This window comes from Chiroxiphia lanceolata, chromosome 21 (assembly GCF_009829145.1).
Source record: "Chiroxiphia lanceolata isolate bChiLan1 chromosome 21, bChiLan1.pri, whole genome shotgun sequence".
In the NCBI taxonomy this organism is placed as follows: Eukaryota; Metazoa; Chordata; class Aves; order Passeriformes; family Pipridae; genus Chiroxiphia; species Chiroxiphia lanceolata.
In genome coordinates this window covers 10,096,130-10,110,979 of record NC_045657.1, presented here as the reverse complement: position 1 = coordinate 10,110,979, position 14,850 = coordinate 10,096,130, and the positions used below count along the sequence as shown (strand labels likewise).

Here is a 14,850-nt window from a genome sequence, read left to right as displayed (position 1 = left end):
TTAACATTCCCTCCTGATTTCCAAGTTATTCCCCTTGTGACTTCAGAATCCCTGTCACAGTCTCAGCTCCCAACTGGGACACTCAAGGCTCCCCATCCTCACTGATCTAAGGTCTGTCTGCAGGACACTTACCTGTCTTATGGTAATTTCCAGGGTTTTTTCAGGCATTTGTATCCTCATGAAAGGCTACAGACTATTTTAGAAGGAATTCTTGTTACAGATGGAGTGAACCAGGACCAGGTCCCTTCATCTGTTCTGCTCAGCTTCCTGTTCTTGATAGAACTACCATTAATGAGCAGAAATCCCCAGATCACTGAAATTATTACAGCACTTTTGGTTGGTTTTTTTTTTTTTTAAGTCTAGAATAAATTTCTCAGTAATTAACAAGCAGCAGTTGAGAGAGAAAGTTAATTGCAACAATATCCTTGAAATGCAGCACCTAATAGGCAGTGTTTGTAACATGAAGATCTCAATAACAATGAAACAAGGTAGGATTTTCAAACTTGGGGATTATAGCAATTTACAGTTTTTCACAAGCAAACTGGAATCTGATGGGATGTAGCCAAATACCAGAGATCTCATTGAAAGTTTAATTTTTTTCTCCAGACACGATAGTAAAAGTTCTTTTACAGGCAGTGGAAGAAAAATCTTGCTGTGTGCAAAATATTTGCGTTCAACACTGCTTACATAAGAGAAGAAAATTAATTCTGTAAGCTGGTCTGGTAAAAAATGAGATCTTTTATTTCTTAGCTGGCTGGAAGCATTTTAAATTGTCATTTTTTAGAGCAGCCAACCAGAGTGAATCAAATAAAGATGTTTTGATGACAGGTGGTGGTAGGTTTGGGGGTATTTTGGTTGTTTGCTTGTTGGGTTATTTTCATGATACTTTGAGAGAGGAGGGGATAACTGACTGTAGGAGAGAGGCATTGTTGTTTCAAATGGCCTTTAGGTATCTGACTTCAGAATTAAAATTTTCTTTTTTTTTTTTCTTTTGTTTTAAATAACTTGAATTCCTTGGATCTGTCATGAGTGGTTTTCAATCTCATACAGTAACTGTGCAATGCTGAATTTGGGCTTGCTGGGCTCACCCATTCAAGAGAGAAGGTGCTGGACAGGCTGGATCTTGTTTGTCAGCTCTTTTATTGCTTAATGGGGTGGTAATAGCAGGGAAAAGGAGGATATCAAGGTCTGCTTGGAGGTCAGTGAGACTCTTCTCATGCCTGAGGCAGAATCAAATATTGCTAAGTCATTTCTGGCAGGTTTTTGGCTCAGCTGTACTTAAAGATCTCCAGTGATGAGGCTTCACAGCTCAGTGTGCAATCTATTCCAATACTTAAGTAGTCTTAGACATGAAGAAAATCTTTGCAAAGATTTTTGTTAGACCCAGTGCAGCCCCAAAATCCTGTTGGTAAGTAGAGCTCATGAGGGATTTTGTATTCTCTTACTGAGGGGTACTTTCAGAGTCACAACTTTGTCTTTAAGAATAGGTAATACTATACAACCATAAATACATAAATAGAGGGAAAAAAACCATAGAAATTAGTTGAGTTGCTGTTGCTGAACTGAAATATTTTGACAGGTGCTTGTCAGGTTCTCTGCATTGGGTATGTTCCCATGAAACAGATGGGCTTCAATAAAACTATTTTCTGATGAAAATATGTTCTTTTTATTAGCAGTAGGTGTAAAGAATAATTGTGATTATTTCACTTGCTCTATTTTTTTTCAACCCCAAAATTCAAACCTGGCAGAACAATTACGAGTGTGGAGTGTTTACATCTCTGCTCTGTTGGTTTCCTGCTGCAATGAGGTTAATGACTGTGGGCAGATTCTGCTCTGCTCTTGTGCTGAATTGGTTCTTCCTGTGAGTGCAGCTCTTCCTTTTAGTGTTTCTGCCTCTGTGGCAAAGCCCTGTGCACAGGTGAATACACAGAGAAACTGTGAGATCCAGGACTGCACTGCCAGGCTTCAGCAGAACACAAGAATCCATAACTGAGCCCTGTTTTCTGCCCCAGCCCATTCAGGTGGTGATGGTAAAATGCTGAACTTCTGAAGGTTTGTAAGAAGGCTGGAGAGGGACTCTGGACAAGGGCATGGAGTGATAGGACAAGGGGGAATGGCCTTAAGCTGAAGGAGGGCAGGGTTAGGTTAGATATTAGGAAGAAATTCTTTATTATAAGTGTGGTGAGGCCCTGGCACAGGTTGCCCAGAGAAGCTGTGGCTGCCTCATCCCTGGAAGTGTCCAAGGCCAGGTTGGATTTGGGGTTGGAGCAACCTGGGCTAGTGGAAGGTGTCCCTGCCCATGGCAGGGGGTAGAAGGAGACGAGCTTTAAGGTCCCTTCCAATCCAAACCAGCCTGGGATTCTGATAAAGAAATTCACCTTCCCAAAAACTGGGTTAACTGGGAGTTACTTATGCACTCAGGTGCCACTTATGTTGGTGACTGGCTTTGGAGCGGGAAGGGACTCTTTGGATCCAGTGCTGCACTCAGCCAGCTCAGCTCCTTGCCATTCCAAGGGGCTGGGGTTGAGTCCAAACTGAGGGTGGCCTTTGGAATGACTCTCCCTCCATGTGCTCTTCAGCTGGGAGGGAAATTCCAGCTCTTCTCTGCAACCCAGATGTGCCTGGACACAAGAATTCATGACCTTGAGGAAGCTTTTGTTCTGCAGTGTGTGTGAAAATCTGCTCCACACATACAGCTCAGCTGAGTTGTGTGTTCAGGGAAGGGCTGGGATAAAGCAGGAGTTGCATCTTCTTGTCCCGTTCCTCCACGATTTACAAAGTCTCCTCTAGTTTCACCTTCCTTTGAAAGTAACTTCATATTTCATGATTTTCTTGCTGGTTGATACAGGTCTCTTCATTAGAGATCATTAAAAGAGTCTGAGGGAAAAACTGACAAAATGAAAATCCTTAAGAATCCAAATGTGATCAATTGAAATGGATCAAACCTTCTTTCTTGTTCTCTGTTCTTCTCTTTGCTTTTCTCCCTCTCCTTATCTTTTTCATGAGCCTGTTCTTCACTTTTAGGCTTCTCTGTCTTTTTTTCTGATTTTCTGGTCTCTCTGGGGCTTTTTCCATCAGCAGCCCTATCACTGTGTGGAGATCTTCTGGAAGAAATGTCTCTTGGGTAGAGAAATACAAAAATATGTGCCATATTTTGAAGAGATTCAAGCGCTTATAACGTTGTCTTTAGTAACTTCAGTAGTTACTCTTATTTGCTTTATTTGTATGCTTCCTCACATTCTGGGATCTTTCCCTGTGCACAGAGCAGTAAATTGTGCCTCCCACCCCCTTTTTCTCCAGAATCCTGCGTTGCTGAACGGCAAAGTGACGCTGCACCAGGTCACTGCTGGCACCGTGCTGTCGAGGCAGGGGGACCAGGTGAGTCAGCACCACCTGAACCTGCATCTGCCTCGATTCCTGCCCTCCTCTGTGAAGTATTTATACACATTGATGATAGAGAAAAAAATCCCACCTGACCCCTCCCAAGGCGTCACTTCTCGAGGTGGAACAGCCCCAGCTCTCAGCCCTCCCACACGCTCCTTCCCACAGAGCCAGAGTGGGAGTCTGGTGTCTGTGTGTTGTCAGCTCTGAGGTACCTCATGACAAGGGGTGGAATATCCCACCTCAGTCCTTCCCCAGGAGCTGTGAAGTCTGGGAGTCCTTTTTTTCATGCCCTGCACTGAGGGCTTTTGGGGATGTCACTCAATTGCAGTAAAGTATTTCTCCCTCCACTCCCCTCCAACATCAATTGTATTGCTTGTTTATAGCAAAGTATTTAGGATATAATGAGCTTTATTTATGATAATACTGTGTAAATAAATAAGTTTATGCAAAGCAGATGAGAGGCAGCTCCAATTCCAGCACTGCTGACCCCTGATGCCCCTCATCTTGCTGCTGTGACTCCCCATTATCTCCTCCGCTCCCAATTCTGTCATTATTCCTTGAGATCTTGCAGATACAGCCTTCATTTTTCATAACCATCCAAAGAGAAACACATTTTTCAATATTGTGGCTGCTTAGTTTTAAATATTCATAACCAGCTTTTAATAATTCACTATTGTGTCTTATTTTATCACCTAATTGTTCAAAAAACCATAGGGAGCTTTCTGAAAAACAGATCGGTCGTGATAGCGCTGTCAGTGTGATAATTGCTGTTAAAATCTTGTGGGGATTTTATTGAGCTCTTTTTTTCCATTTGCTGCAGGATGTTAATGTTTGCTTTGTGGTCTCGGGGATGCTTCATGTGTACCAGAGGAAGATTGACTCTGAGGAGGACACTTGTCTCTTCATAACCCACCCCGGGGAGCTCGTGGGCCAGCTCGCCGTGCTCACTGGGGAGCCACTGATCTTCACCATCAAGGCCAACAGAGACTGCAGCTTCCTGTCCATTTCCAAGTCCCATTTCTATGAGTGAGTTTTGCCATTAAAACACGTATTGATTTTTTTTTTTTTAAAGTACTTTTTAAATTTTTTATGGCCCTTTTGAATGAAGGACCAGGGCAGTGACTGTCCCCCTGTGCTGAGCACTGGTGAGGCCACTCCTCAAGTCCTGGGGGCAGTTCTGGACCCCTCAGGACAGCAGAGACATTGAGGGGCTGGAGCATGTCCAGGGAAGGGAGCGGAGCTGGGGAAGGGTCTGGAGCAGCAGGAGCAGCTGAGGGAGCTGGGGGGGCTCAGCCTGGAGCAAAGGAGGCTCAGGGGGGACCTTCTGGCTCTGCAACTCCCTGACAGGAGAGGGGAGCCGAGGGGGTTGGGCTCTGCTCCCAGGGAACAAGGGACAGGATGCGAGGAAATGGCCAGAGGAGGTTTAGGTTGGATATTAGGGAAAGTTTCTTCACTGAAAGGGTGGTTGGGCCCACTGGTATGGGCTGCCCAGGGCAGGGGTGGAGTCCCCATCCCTGGAAGTGTTCAAAAAATGTGTACATGTGGCACTTTGTGGTATGGTTTACTGGGCATGGAGGTATTCAGTCAAATGTTGGACTGGATGATCTTGGAGGTCTTTTCCAACCTTGATGATTCTATGAATCTGAACGTGAGTGGTGGGTGTCTGTGTGGGGTAGTGCTGAAGTACATCCCACAGCAATCCCAAAGCTTACAGGAGGGGTTTATCCATCTGTCAGGTGGCAAGAAGAGAACATGGGAATATTAAGTGGTGACATCTCCTTTGTTCAAGGTCTCTAGAGCACTGAACTCATTGGGGTGGGAATTATGACCCAAGATTCACATACTTCATAATCCAAATAAGAGAGTCTGACCAGAGCCTGGGCTTTGCTGGGTTAAGTGCTGCTTTCTCAGGCCCTTTCTCTTGGATTCATTAGTTCTTTTTGCTGGAAAACTTCCCCAGTTCTATTCCCTAACACAGCCCAGGCTGTTGGGTGTGATATGAGTGACTGGTCTGGGTGTAATTGTGGGTTTTCAATGCTCACTAATAGAATAGGTCAAACAGTAATGCCCCAGTGCAAGACAGGTTCCTTCCTGGACCTTGGAAGTAGCACATGACTTGGGACTTAATGCTTAAAGGGTGGTATGGGTATTTCTTAATTAAAAACTCAATGTGATGGCTGTGGTTAGCCTTGTTGTCAATAATAATGATTAATGCCCTTGATTTATTCCACATTCCTGTTGTTTAGAGTTACTGTTATTTCACACTCACAGTTTATCTCAAATACCTCTATTTCCTTTTCTAAACTTCTTTTTCAGCTTCTGCTGGAATGTGCCATCAGTCCTATGTAGGACTTTTTGGGGTTGTTGTCTTTTCTAGGCCACTGTTACGTTGTATATTCCTACATACTTCTTGCTTCTTAAATAATTCTGCTTGTTTGTATTCCTAATCAACTCTACCCCAGAATCTTGCTGTGGGATTTTGGTTTTCGCACCTCAGGCAAGAGGCTGTTATGCTGTGGAATGAACGTGCTGTGCTCAGCATGTGCTTGGAGCTGTGTTTTTCCCAGTCTGTGGGGTGGATGTCTACTCTGTGGCCTAATTTCTGATGGATGCTTCCCACTTGTGCCATTCCATGCAATATCAGCCTATTCTTCTAAATGCCTGGTTTTTCTGGCTGTCTTTTGCTACTGTTGTTTTCCTACTTGTTCCTGACTTGAAATTTCATTATGTTGTCTCAGCCAAGCAGGCAGATTCCACCTTTTCCTCTGTTTCTTTTGTTTGTTTTGATATTCAGGGCTGGGTTATTTCTCTCAGTTGCTGAAGCTCATTTTCCTGAGTTTTCTCTTCTCTCTCAAGAACTGAGTTATATCTTGTTTATTCCATCTTTTTGCTTCCATTAACCCCTTACCAGTCAGTGCTTAAGAACCCATCAGTGTATTACCTCTTCATCATTTTTGGGAGCTTTCCAAATCTTTTTTTTCCCTCCTTTAGAGTCTGTTGCCCGTTCTCTGCATTTTACAAGCTCTTTGATATTCCAATGTTTCATCTTCACAATTTGTCCTGAACGTCAGACTTTATGGCACTTCTAACTCCTGTGCCCATATTTAAGTGTCATTGGAGAAAGGCTTTGAAAAGCATCAGGTTGGTTTGAACTCTCTGAGAAAGAAACACTTGCTGCTAAAACTAGATAGAAGTTTTATTTTCCACTTTTATGTCAAATTCTGTGCTCATAGCCCCACAATGTTTGGCTTTCTTTTATATTAAAATATAAACATTTTAATTTGTTTATATTTATCTTAAGTTACAGATTATAAGAAGTTTGACAAGAATCTCCATTATTGCCCAAAATTCCATTTTTCCTTTCCTGTTACATATACTCCTCTCTTCCTTTTTCACTGTGCTGGAACACTTCATGTTTTTTCTCAATAATTAATGACAGGGTGAAGCAGAAAGCACATGGTCAATAGTTGCCATTAGGCAAAGAGCTCAGTAATGGAAGGAGCCCGGGGTGTAGAATTGCAGGGTGGATGTTGGATAACAGATTAAATCCTTTCCACTGGAACTCGGGGGCACTTTTCCGTGGTGCTGCCACGACTCAATAACTGCCTGTACTGCAGAGTGTGAGTGTGGGGTGGCACAGGCTGATGGTTTGGTGTATCCAGGGTGACACAGGCTAATGGCACAGCACATCCCTGCAGTGCTGGGCTGAACTGCTGCTCTCTGGGCAGTGCCCACACTGGGGCTGGGGGGCAATCACGTTGTCACCAGGGGCTCTCTCACACCCTCTGCCTCAGTACACGTCATGAGTTGGAGGCCTAGTCATGAGCACTTGCCAGAGAAGCAGGAGTGCTTTGATTTTTATTTGGTCCTGCCAGCCAAGCTGAATATCAGTTTGCAGCCACATCCACAATTATATCTGTGTAAGTCCCAGGCTTCCCCAGAAACTGGTTTAGCCCTTTCATTGCTGTATTCGGTGAGCTTTCTAATAAAGAATCCTCAGGGTCCCTTCAGAAACAAGTTGCTGTAGTACAGAGCTCTGGATTTTAATTTTCTCACTGCCAGGCATGTGCCAAGCAGAAGAGCACAAATGCCCACGTGAGAGGAAAAAAACCTGGCTGATAATGAGGGAAAAAATCTGCTTTCCTCTTCTCTTGCATATGGGTGGGTTTTACCTTCTGTCCTAATTCTCTTGTAGAGTACTGAGGGAGATAACAGAGAGCTCCATGTGGAAATAAAAGCAACCTGTTAGTAGTTTACATCTTGAATGCATTAAGTATTAAGATACATATCCTGGGGGAGGGAAAGAGTAAATGGCTTTTATTGACGACAGCAGACAGCCTGTGTGGGAGGAGACTGAGGGCTAAATAAGCAAGTGGAGTAAAACCAATGAGCTAAACCATTCTGGAGTTTTTAGGGGCTTTACTTAACTTTTGAGCCAGCTGAAAAGGGGGAATAGGGCTGAGTGTTTTCCATGTGTCTGTAGGTATCTTGGGCAGGAGATGGTTGGAAGGCATGGAAAAATCAGGGCAAGAGAAGAGGGTCAGGAGAGAAAAGCTGTCCTACTTTTGGGTAATGCTGTTTGCTGGCTGGATTTTCAGGAGTGCCAAATGTAAGAGGTGGTGTTCAGTTTAATTTACTTCGTAGCACATGCGAGTGTGATGAGCTCAATCTGGAGCAGGGATCTGTGCCTGAGGATCTCTGCCTCAGTTTCAGGGATTTTGGCTGAAGAAATTACAAGCTTCATTACTGTGAAAAGCAGTAATTGGAGGCCCAGGGGGAGGAGAGCAGGTATCCATGAAAGCTCCCTGTGTGCTGCACTGACCCACAGCCCCTGCCAGCTGCAGCAATGGGACTAATGAAGGAGACACCTGATGTTTTAGAAACTATAGGGCAGTCTCTGTGCCACAACCAGGCAGTGCAGAGCTGCTGCTGAGTCTGCTTTTGCTATCACAGTCTTGGATTAGGGAGCTCTGCTCGGACTTGCTCTGATCCTGCCAGGTTCCAGTGGTCCACAAGGAACTGCAATCCAGTCAGGGAGCAAAGACTGGCAGTGTTCCTTCCATGCATTTCTCCCCTCCTGTGTTTTTAGGGTGTGAGGTTAGATACAAAGCTGGCATGACTCGTGCTCAGTGAGAGCTCCCTCATAACAGGGTCTGCTCAGCAGATTTTCTTATGGTAGTCTGGCATCTTCCTTGGGAAAGGAGCACTGATGCAGAAAACTTGCCAAGTAACCTCATGAGGTTCAACAAGGCCAAGTGCTGCTGCTGCCCCTGGGTCAGGGCAGCCCCAGGATCAATCCAGGCTGGGGATGAGCAGATGGAGCAGCCCTGGGAGAAGGCCCTGGGGGTGCTGGTGGGGGAGAGGCTGGACATGGCCCAGCCCAGAACCCCCCGTGCCCTGGGCTGATCCCCCAGCGTGGGCAGCAGGGCAGGGGGGGATTCTGCCCCTCTGCCCCTCAGGTGAGACCCCCCTGCAGACCTGCTCCAGCCCTGGGGAACAGCACAGCAAGGACATGGAGCTGCTGGAGAGAGTCCAGAGGAGGCACCAGGATGATCACAGTGATGGAAGAAAGGTTGAGAGAGCTGGAGGTGATCAGCTTGGAGAAGAGAAGCTTCGGGGTGACCTAATTGTGGCTTTCCAGTGCCTGAAGGAGCCAACAGGAAAGATGGAGAGAGTCTATTTACAGTGGCCTGGAGGGAGAGGACAAGGGGGAATGGCTTCCCACTGCCAGAGGGCAGATTAGATGGGATGTTGGGAAGAAATTCTTCCCTGTGAGGGTGGGGAGGCCCTGGCCCAGGGTGCCCAGAGAAGCTGTGGCTGCCCCATCCCTGGAAGTGTCCAAGGCCAGGTTGGACGGGGCTTGGAGCAACCTGGGCTGGTGGAAGGTGTCCCTGTCCATGGCAGAGGCTGGAGTGAGACGATCTTTGGCCCTTGGCCCTTCCAACCCAGGCCATTCTGTGCTTTATCATTTTTTCCTCTTTGTTTCTGTCCATGAGGGGTTTCACAGAGCTCCCTCATCTCTCTGTGTGCAATTGGTGCAGACACACACCTCCTTCTCTGTGAATCATCCTATCTCTTGTGGAATAGCTGTTTTTTAGTGATCTGTTATCAACTGCTCTTGATGCTGTGCAGGAACAGGAAAGATAAGTTGCCCTGAACAGGTAGAACACCCTGACCTGTGTGAGGTCCTGTGGAATGATTCAGGAAGAATTGCAGTGCTCTCTCACACAGTGACAGGATGCAGTGATCTTTAGTCTAAAAAGAAGGAGAAATAAGACATTCCTGAGCAGTTCCCAGGTGTCTGTGAGAGTGATTTCCCCAGGGCCTCACAGTCACTGTGAAGTTTGCACTTATCGTGGCAGAACCTTCTCGAAGTTTTTCAGTTTGAGGAAAGTATTGAATTACATGATATCTTTATTACTAGAGACTTTTAAGCATGACTCAAAAGATTCAGTGTGAAGATCAGGAGCTTTATTAGAAGGTGTTTCAGTTCTTTGAGGTCTTTGCAACAGGGAAAAGGGAACATTTGAAATTCAGAGCAGGTCTTTTATTTTTAAGAGCATCAGACTTGACATATAAAGAGATTCTGATCTGATATTGGGGGGAAGCTGTGAGCACATGTGAGAGACTGAGAGGTGCAGAAGGGCAGGGAGGATCATCCTGGGGACAGTATGAACATTTCCCTGAGCCATGAGAGACCTGGGTGATGGGGAGGTGAGGAGGGTGGCTCATAGCAAGAGCTCACATGGCTCCATCCATCCCACTGCCCTTGGAGAAGGGAATTGGGCTGGCCAACAGGACTGGCCAGCATCTTCCCAACTCTTAGAGACATTTAGTTTGGGCTGGCTTGGCAGGCTGACCAGCCCATCCTTTGTCAAAGAATCACTGCTGTGATGGCAGCAGTGGAGTGTGCCTATGGGTGTGTAGTAATTTTGGAATTTCTGCTGCACTGGGGTGTTGTACCTGTGTGCACCTGTTCCTGTTTTGGGGAAGCACTGGAATAACCCTTTCCTTTTCCCTCCAGGATCATGCGGGAGCAGCCCAGTGTGGTCCTTGGGGTGGCCCACACTGTTGTGAAGAGAATGTCCCCCTTTGTCAGGCAAATTGACTTTGCCCTGGACTGGATGGAGGTGGAGGCTGGACGAGCTGTTTACAGGTGAGATGGGGACTAAATTGTGTGTTTGAAGTTTTCCTAGTTAATGAGCTGTGCTCCCTTGGTGATGTCTAGAATGAGAAACCCATTGCACTGCATTTATCAACCATTCCATCAGGTTTTATCTGCCTATTTTAAGATAATTTTCTTTCTGCAGTACCTTCAGCATTGCTTCAGTCTCTTGTCTCCAGGTGTTACTAAATTATTTCATACTATTCCTCATCCTTTCTGTTGTTGTGGCAAGATTTTAAAGTGACATAACTGATTAAGACACAGACAGTTGTATGTTCTGATGGTGGTTTCTGCATTGTTAAGAGCATGAACATCTATTGCACAAGGAGTTTTTCAACCTTTCTAAAATAAACAGCAAAACTCAAAGGTAATTCAGTTAGGCTTATTCTGTAGTAAATTGAAAACAGGAAATTTGTGTTTAAGGAGCAAAAGTTACCTTGGGAAAAATGTAGTTTTATGGATCTGTACTAGGATGCAATTGAGCTGTTACATGGTTGCTGCAGTGGTGGGAGAATAACAGTCCAATTTAGGCCTTGATCTGTGTAATTGTAATTGTAGTTTTTATTATTATACCTGCAGCAGCAAAGCTAATGGAAGTTTTGGATTACTCTGTGCATCAGAGCATTCATAGCTGTCAATATCTTGTTAAAACCTTTCGGAATGCCTTCATTAGTTTTATCTCCACCACCAGAAGAATCAGCATTCCAGACACAACTCCTAATCATGCCAACTCAATATAGCAAAAGCTTCCTGCTAGGCTGAGGTGTGTAGACCAAAAGGAACCCAAATCTGGAGCCACTTGGGAGTTTGCTCTTTGACTTCACAATTTCTCTGCACTTCCACGTTGGCCTTGCAGTGGGAACAAGCTGCTGTGTACCCAGCAATGTTGTCTCCCCTGGAGGCCCTGTGCATCCTGGACATCCACATCCAGACCTATCATGGACTCACAGAATGGTTTGGGGTGGAAGGGACCTTAAGGATTGTCTGGATCCAACCCCCCTGACACCTTCCACTAGCCCAGGTTGCTCCAAGCCCCGTCCAACCTGGCCTTGGACACTTCCAGGGATGGGGCAGCCACAGCTTCTCTGGGCAACCTGTGCCAGGGCCTCCCCACCCTCACAGGGAAGAATTTATTCCTAATATCCAATCTAAATTACTCTGTTTGAGTTTAAAGCCATTCTCCTTTGTCTTGTCCTCAAGCAGTTGTGCACAGCCTGCACATTTAAACATTAAACATATTTCCAGGTCACCTTTTAACAGGTGCCTGTTCCGTTTCTTGTTTGCTTATTAAGTCTCAGTTAAACCCTTTCCCGTGTCCTCTAAGCCAGGGAGGGAAAATCAACCTATTCAGAGGCTCAAGATGCATTTGCTGAGCAGAGATACTTCGCTAATCCTGGTTATTGATCCTTTCTGCAGGCAGGGGGACAAGTCTGACTGCACGTACATCGTGTTGAACGGGCGCCTTCGCTCCGTCATCCGGATGGAAGATGGGAAAAAGCACCTGACTGGGGAATACGGCCGAGGGGACTTGATTGGAGTGGTAAGAGGGAGGGTCACAACCGAACTGCTCAGCTGAGAAATTGGGATTGATTCCACGCTGAACAAACACAGTCGTGCTCCAATCAGTTGTTCATCTTATTGAGGGCTTGCACAAGTTCAAAACGTGGAAAATCCCTTCTACCTGGAAACTTTGTGTAGTAATTAATGAATGGAGATATTGGACTTGGTCTGAAAAGAAAGAGGAAACAAAAAAAGGTCAAAACCAAACCAGTCGGCCACATGGGCCCCATAGGCCACATATGCCCTATATGTCCCATAGGCCCTATAAGCCACACGAGCCCCAAAGGCCTCACAGGCCTCATAAGCCCCAGAGGCCCTGTAGTCCAGGTTGACCACATATTCCCCATAGGCTTCAAAGGCTCTGTAGGCACCATAGGTCCCATATACCCCATAGGCTTCAAAGGCCTCATACAACCTATAAGCCCCATAGACCCCAGGGCCCTGCCCAAGGCTCTTCTGTTCTATGGGTTATTTTCTTTCCCAGTGAAAGGTGTGCAGCTCATGAGAACAGGTCAGGGAGAATTGCAGGAATGTGCTCTAAATGGGGATTTGGATAAATGTAGTGCCACAGGAAGATTCAGTCTGGCTGAGCCCCCCTGGAAGTGTCTAATCCAACCTCCTCAGAGTTGGCAGAGCTGGCTTCAAAGCTTAGTCGGGTTTTTCAGGGAGTGTGTAATTGTTATAGTTATTAAAGCAACTGTTGATTTCAAAATTGTGGTATTTATCCACGTTGAATTTCTGTATGTTCATTTTTTTGTTTCTCAGACCTAGTTAACAACAGAAATAGGAGTCTGACATCACAAATATGTGCGCCTTGTTTGATTGTTATATTTAAAATTAGAAGGTTTCTGAAGTTCTGGGATTGTTGTTCAGGCCCTCTTTTGCGTTTTGAGCTGAAAACTAAATTCTAAATGTGTATCTGTTTATAGCCAGAATTAGCATAGCTCTGAAGCCAGAAAACACAAGAATTGGGATTAGTTCTATGGGAAGAAATTCTTTTCTGTAGAAACGAAGGGGAAGGAGGAATCCAAGGCTGTTTCACTTCAGAGAGCTGATCCAGGACTGTGCTGATTGCAGAAGGAGATTGTTTTGAAAGTGGCAGCATCCGGCAGTTGAGTGTTTCCCTCTGGTGTAAGAGGTTCTCCTTCCCTCTTTCCCTGCTCATGGGCTGTGTCTGTGATATAGGACTCTCTCTGTGGCAGGAAAACACCATCAGCAGGGGACACCTGCTTGTCTCTGATGGCAGGTGGGTCCCAGAACAGTGCCTGTGACAGAAAATGTTTGTGACAAAGGTCTGGGGTACTGAGAGACTGGGAACTGACCTAATATCTGACTTGTTTATCTCGAGACAAGTAAAAGGTTTTATTGTGAGGAGGGTGAAGTTTCTGTGCCTGTTCACTGTGTGTTCACAGCTTGTTTTCACCTGTGTAATAACTTAAAATAAATTACCTGTCATTGGGAAGGGACTGTTGAGAGAACATGAGGCAGTTCTAGTGATGGTCCCAGAAGAACACAGGGGAGGGTTGGGCTGGTGGTTGCAAAATATTTGTTGAGTTCTATGTGGACAGTATTTAAGGATCTCTTCCCAAGCTCAGTGCTGCTCTGGCTGAGGGGTTAGGTTGGCTTGGGATCATGTTTGGAGGAGCAGGTCCATTCTGGAACATTCTAGGAACACTCACAAATTTTATTTGATTTTTCTTTTTTTTGGGATATCTCATTAAAGGTAAAATGACATGGTGTGACAGGAACAAAAGCTGTGATCTTTTGTGACTAATCATACTGGTATGAGGCCTTTTAGTGTGGGAACAGGGGTTTGGCAGGTTTGACACATACAGGCATTCTCCTGCTCCTTCCCCTGCTTTTCCTTCGCCTGTGGTGATCTGCAGCTTCACTGTCAAGCTCCTGGAGTTTTGCAGAGCTCCAGGTTAAAAACAGAGCTGTTCTACTTTCTGAAAGTAGTTTTGAGTGACAGTGGGAGCATATGGTGTTTAGAGGGGGGAGCCCTTGGCACAGGTTGCCCAGAGAAGCTGTGGCTGCCCCATCCCTGGAAGTGTCCAAGGCCAGGTTGCAGCAACCTGGGCTAGTGGAAGGTGTCCCTGCCCATGGCAGGGGGTGGAACAAGATGAGCTTTAAGGTCTGTTTCAACCCAAAGCAGTCTGTGATTCCATGATGTGGTCTAAACTTTACCTCCCTGTACAAGGACTGCTGCTGGATTTGGTGTAACATTCCATGCTGGCCCAAGTGTTTATCTGCTGAGGAAGGAGGAGGTGGATTTGGTGGCTGGACTGGGGTGTGTTTGCTGTTGGAACGTGCCATGTTTGCTGGCAAGTCCCTCGGCATGGACACAGAAATACCCCTTTAGTTTGTGTCTAAACCATAAGTCACTTGTTTGAATCCATGTTGTGACATGAATCATATTGAAGACTTTTGTGCCTCCATGACGGCGTCATCTCCTTCCTACCCACAGCTCCAGCCCCACTGACTCATGGTGCCATTTGTTGGACGAGTCTCAGTGCTCTGCCTGCCTTTGGAAAACATGGGGGAGGACGTGTGGAGACTGCCAGGATTAATGCAGCCATCCTTTGCAGAGGGCATTAGGAAAATGATATTTTTCATTTTAAAAAGATTTGTTCACCCCCTTCTGCAGAATCTGCTATAAACCTTTAAAAACCTGCTGCAGGGCTGGTTTGGGTTTGTTTTTTTTTTTTTTCCCTGAGATTAACATAATTGGAGGGTTCCAG

At 45.6% G+C, this 14,850-nt stretch overlaps 1 protein-coding gene across 2 annotated transcripts in view; it reads left to right on the top strand.

The window, feature by feature from the left end:
- PNPLA7 (patatin like phospholipase domain containing 7) overlaps nt 1-14,850 on the top strand; it is a 132,452-nt gene that overhangs the window by 25,904 nt on the left and 91,698 nt on the right. For both annotated transcript variants that reach the window (XM_032708327.1, XM_032708326.1), the window contains exons 16-19: nt 3,301-3,378; nt 4,205-4,410; nt 10,409-10,540; nt 11,966-12,089. In XM_032708327.1, the coding sequence (XP_032564218.1) occupies nt 3,301-3,378; nt 4,205-4,410; nt 10,409-10,540; nt 11,966-12,089 (540 nt within the window). The remainder of the gene's footprint in view (nt 1-3,300; nt 3,379-4,204; nt 4,411-10,408; nt 10,541-11,965; nt 12,090-14,850) is intronic.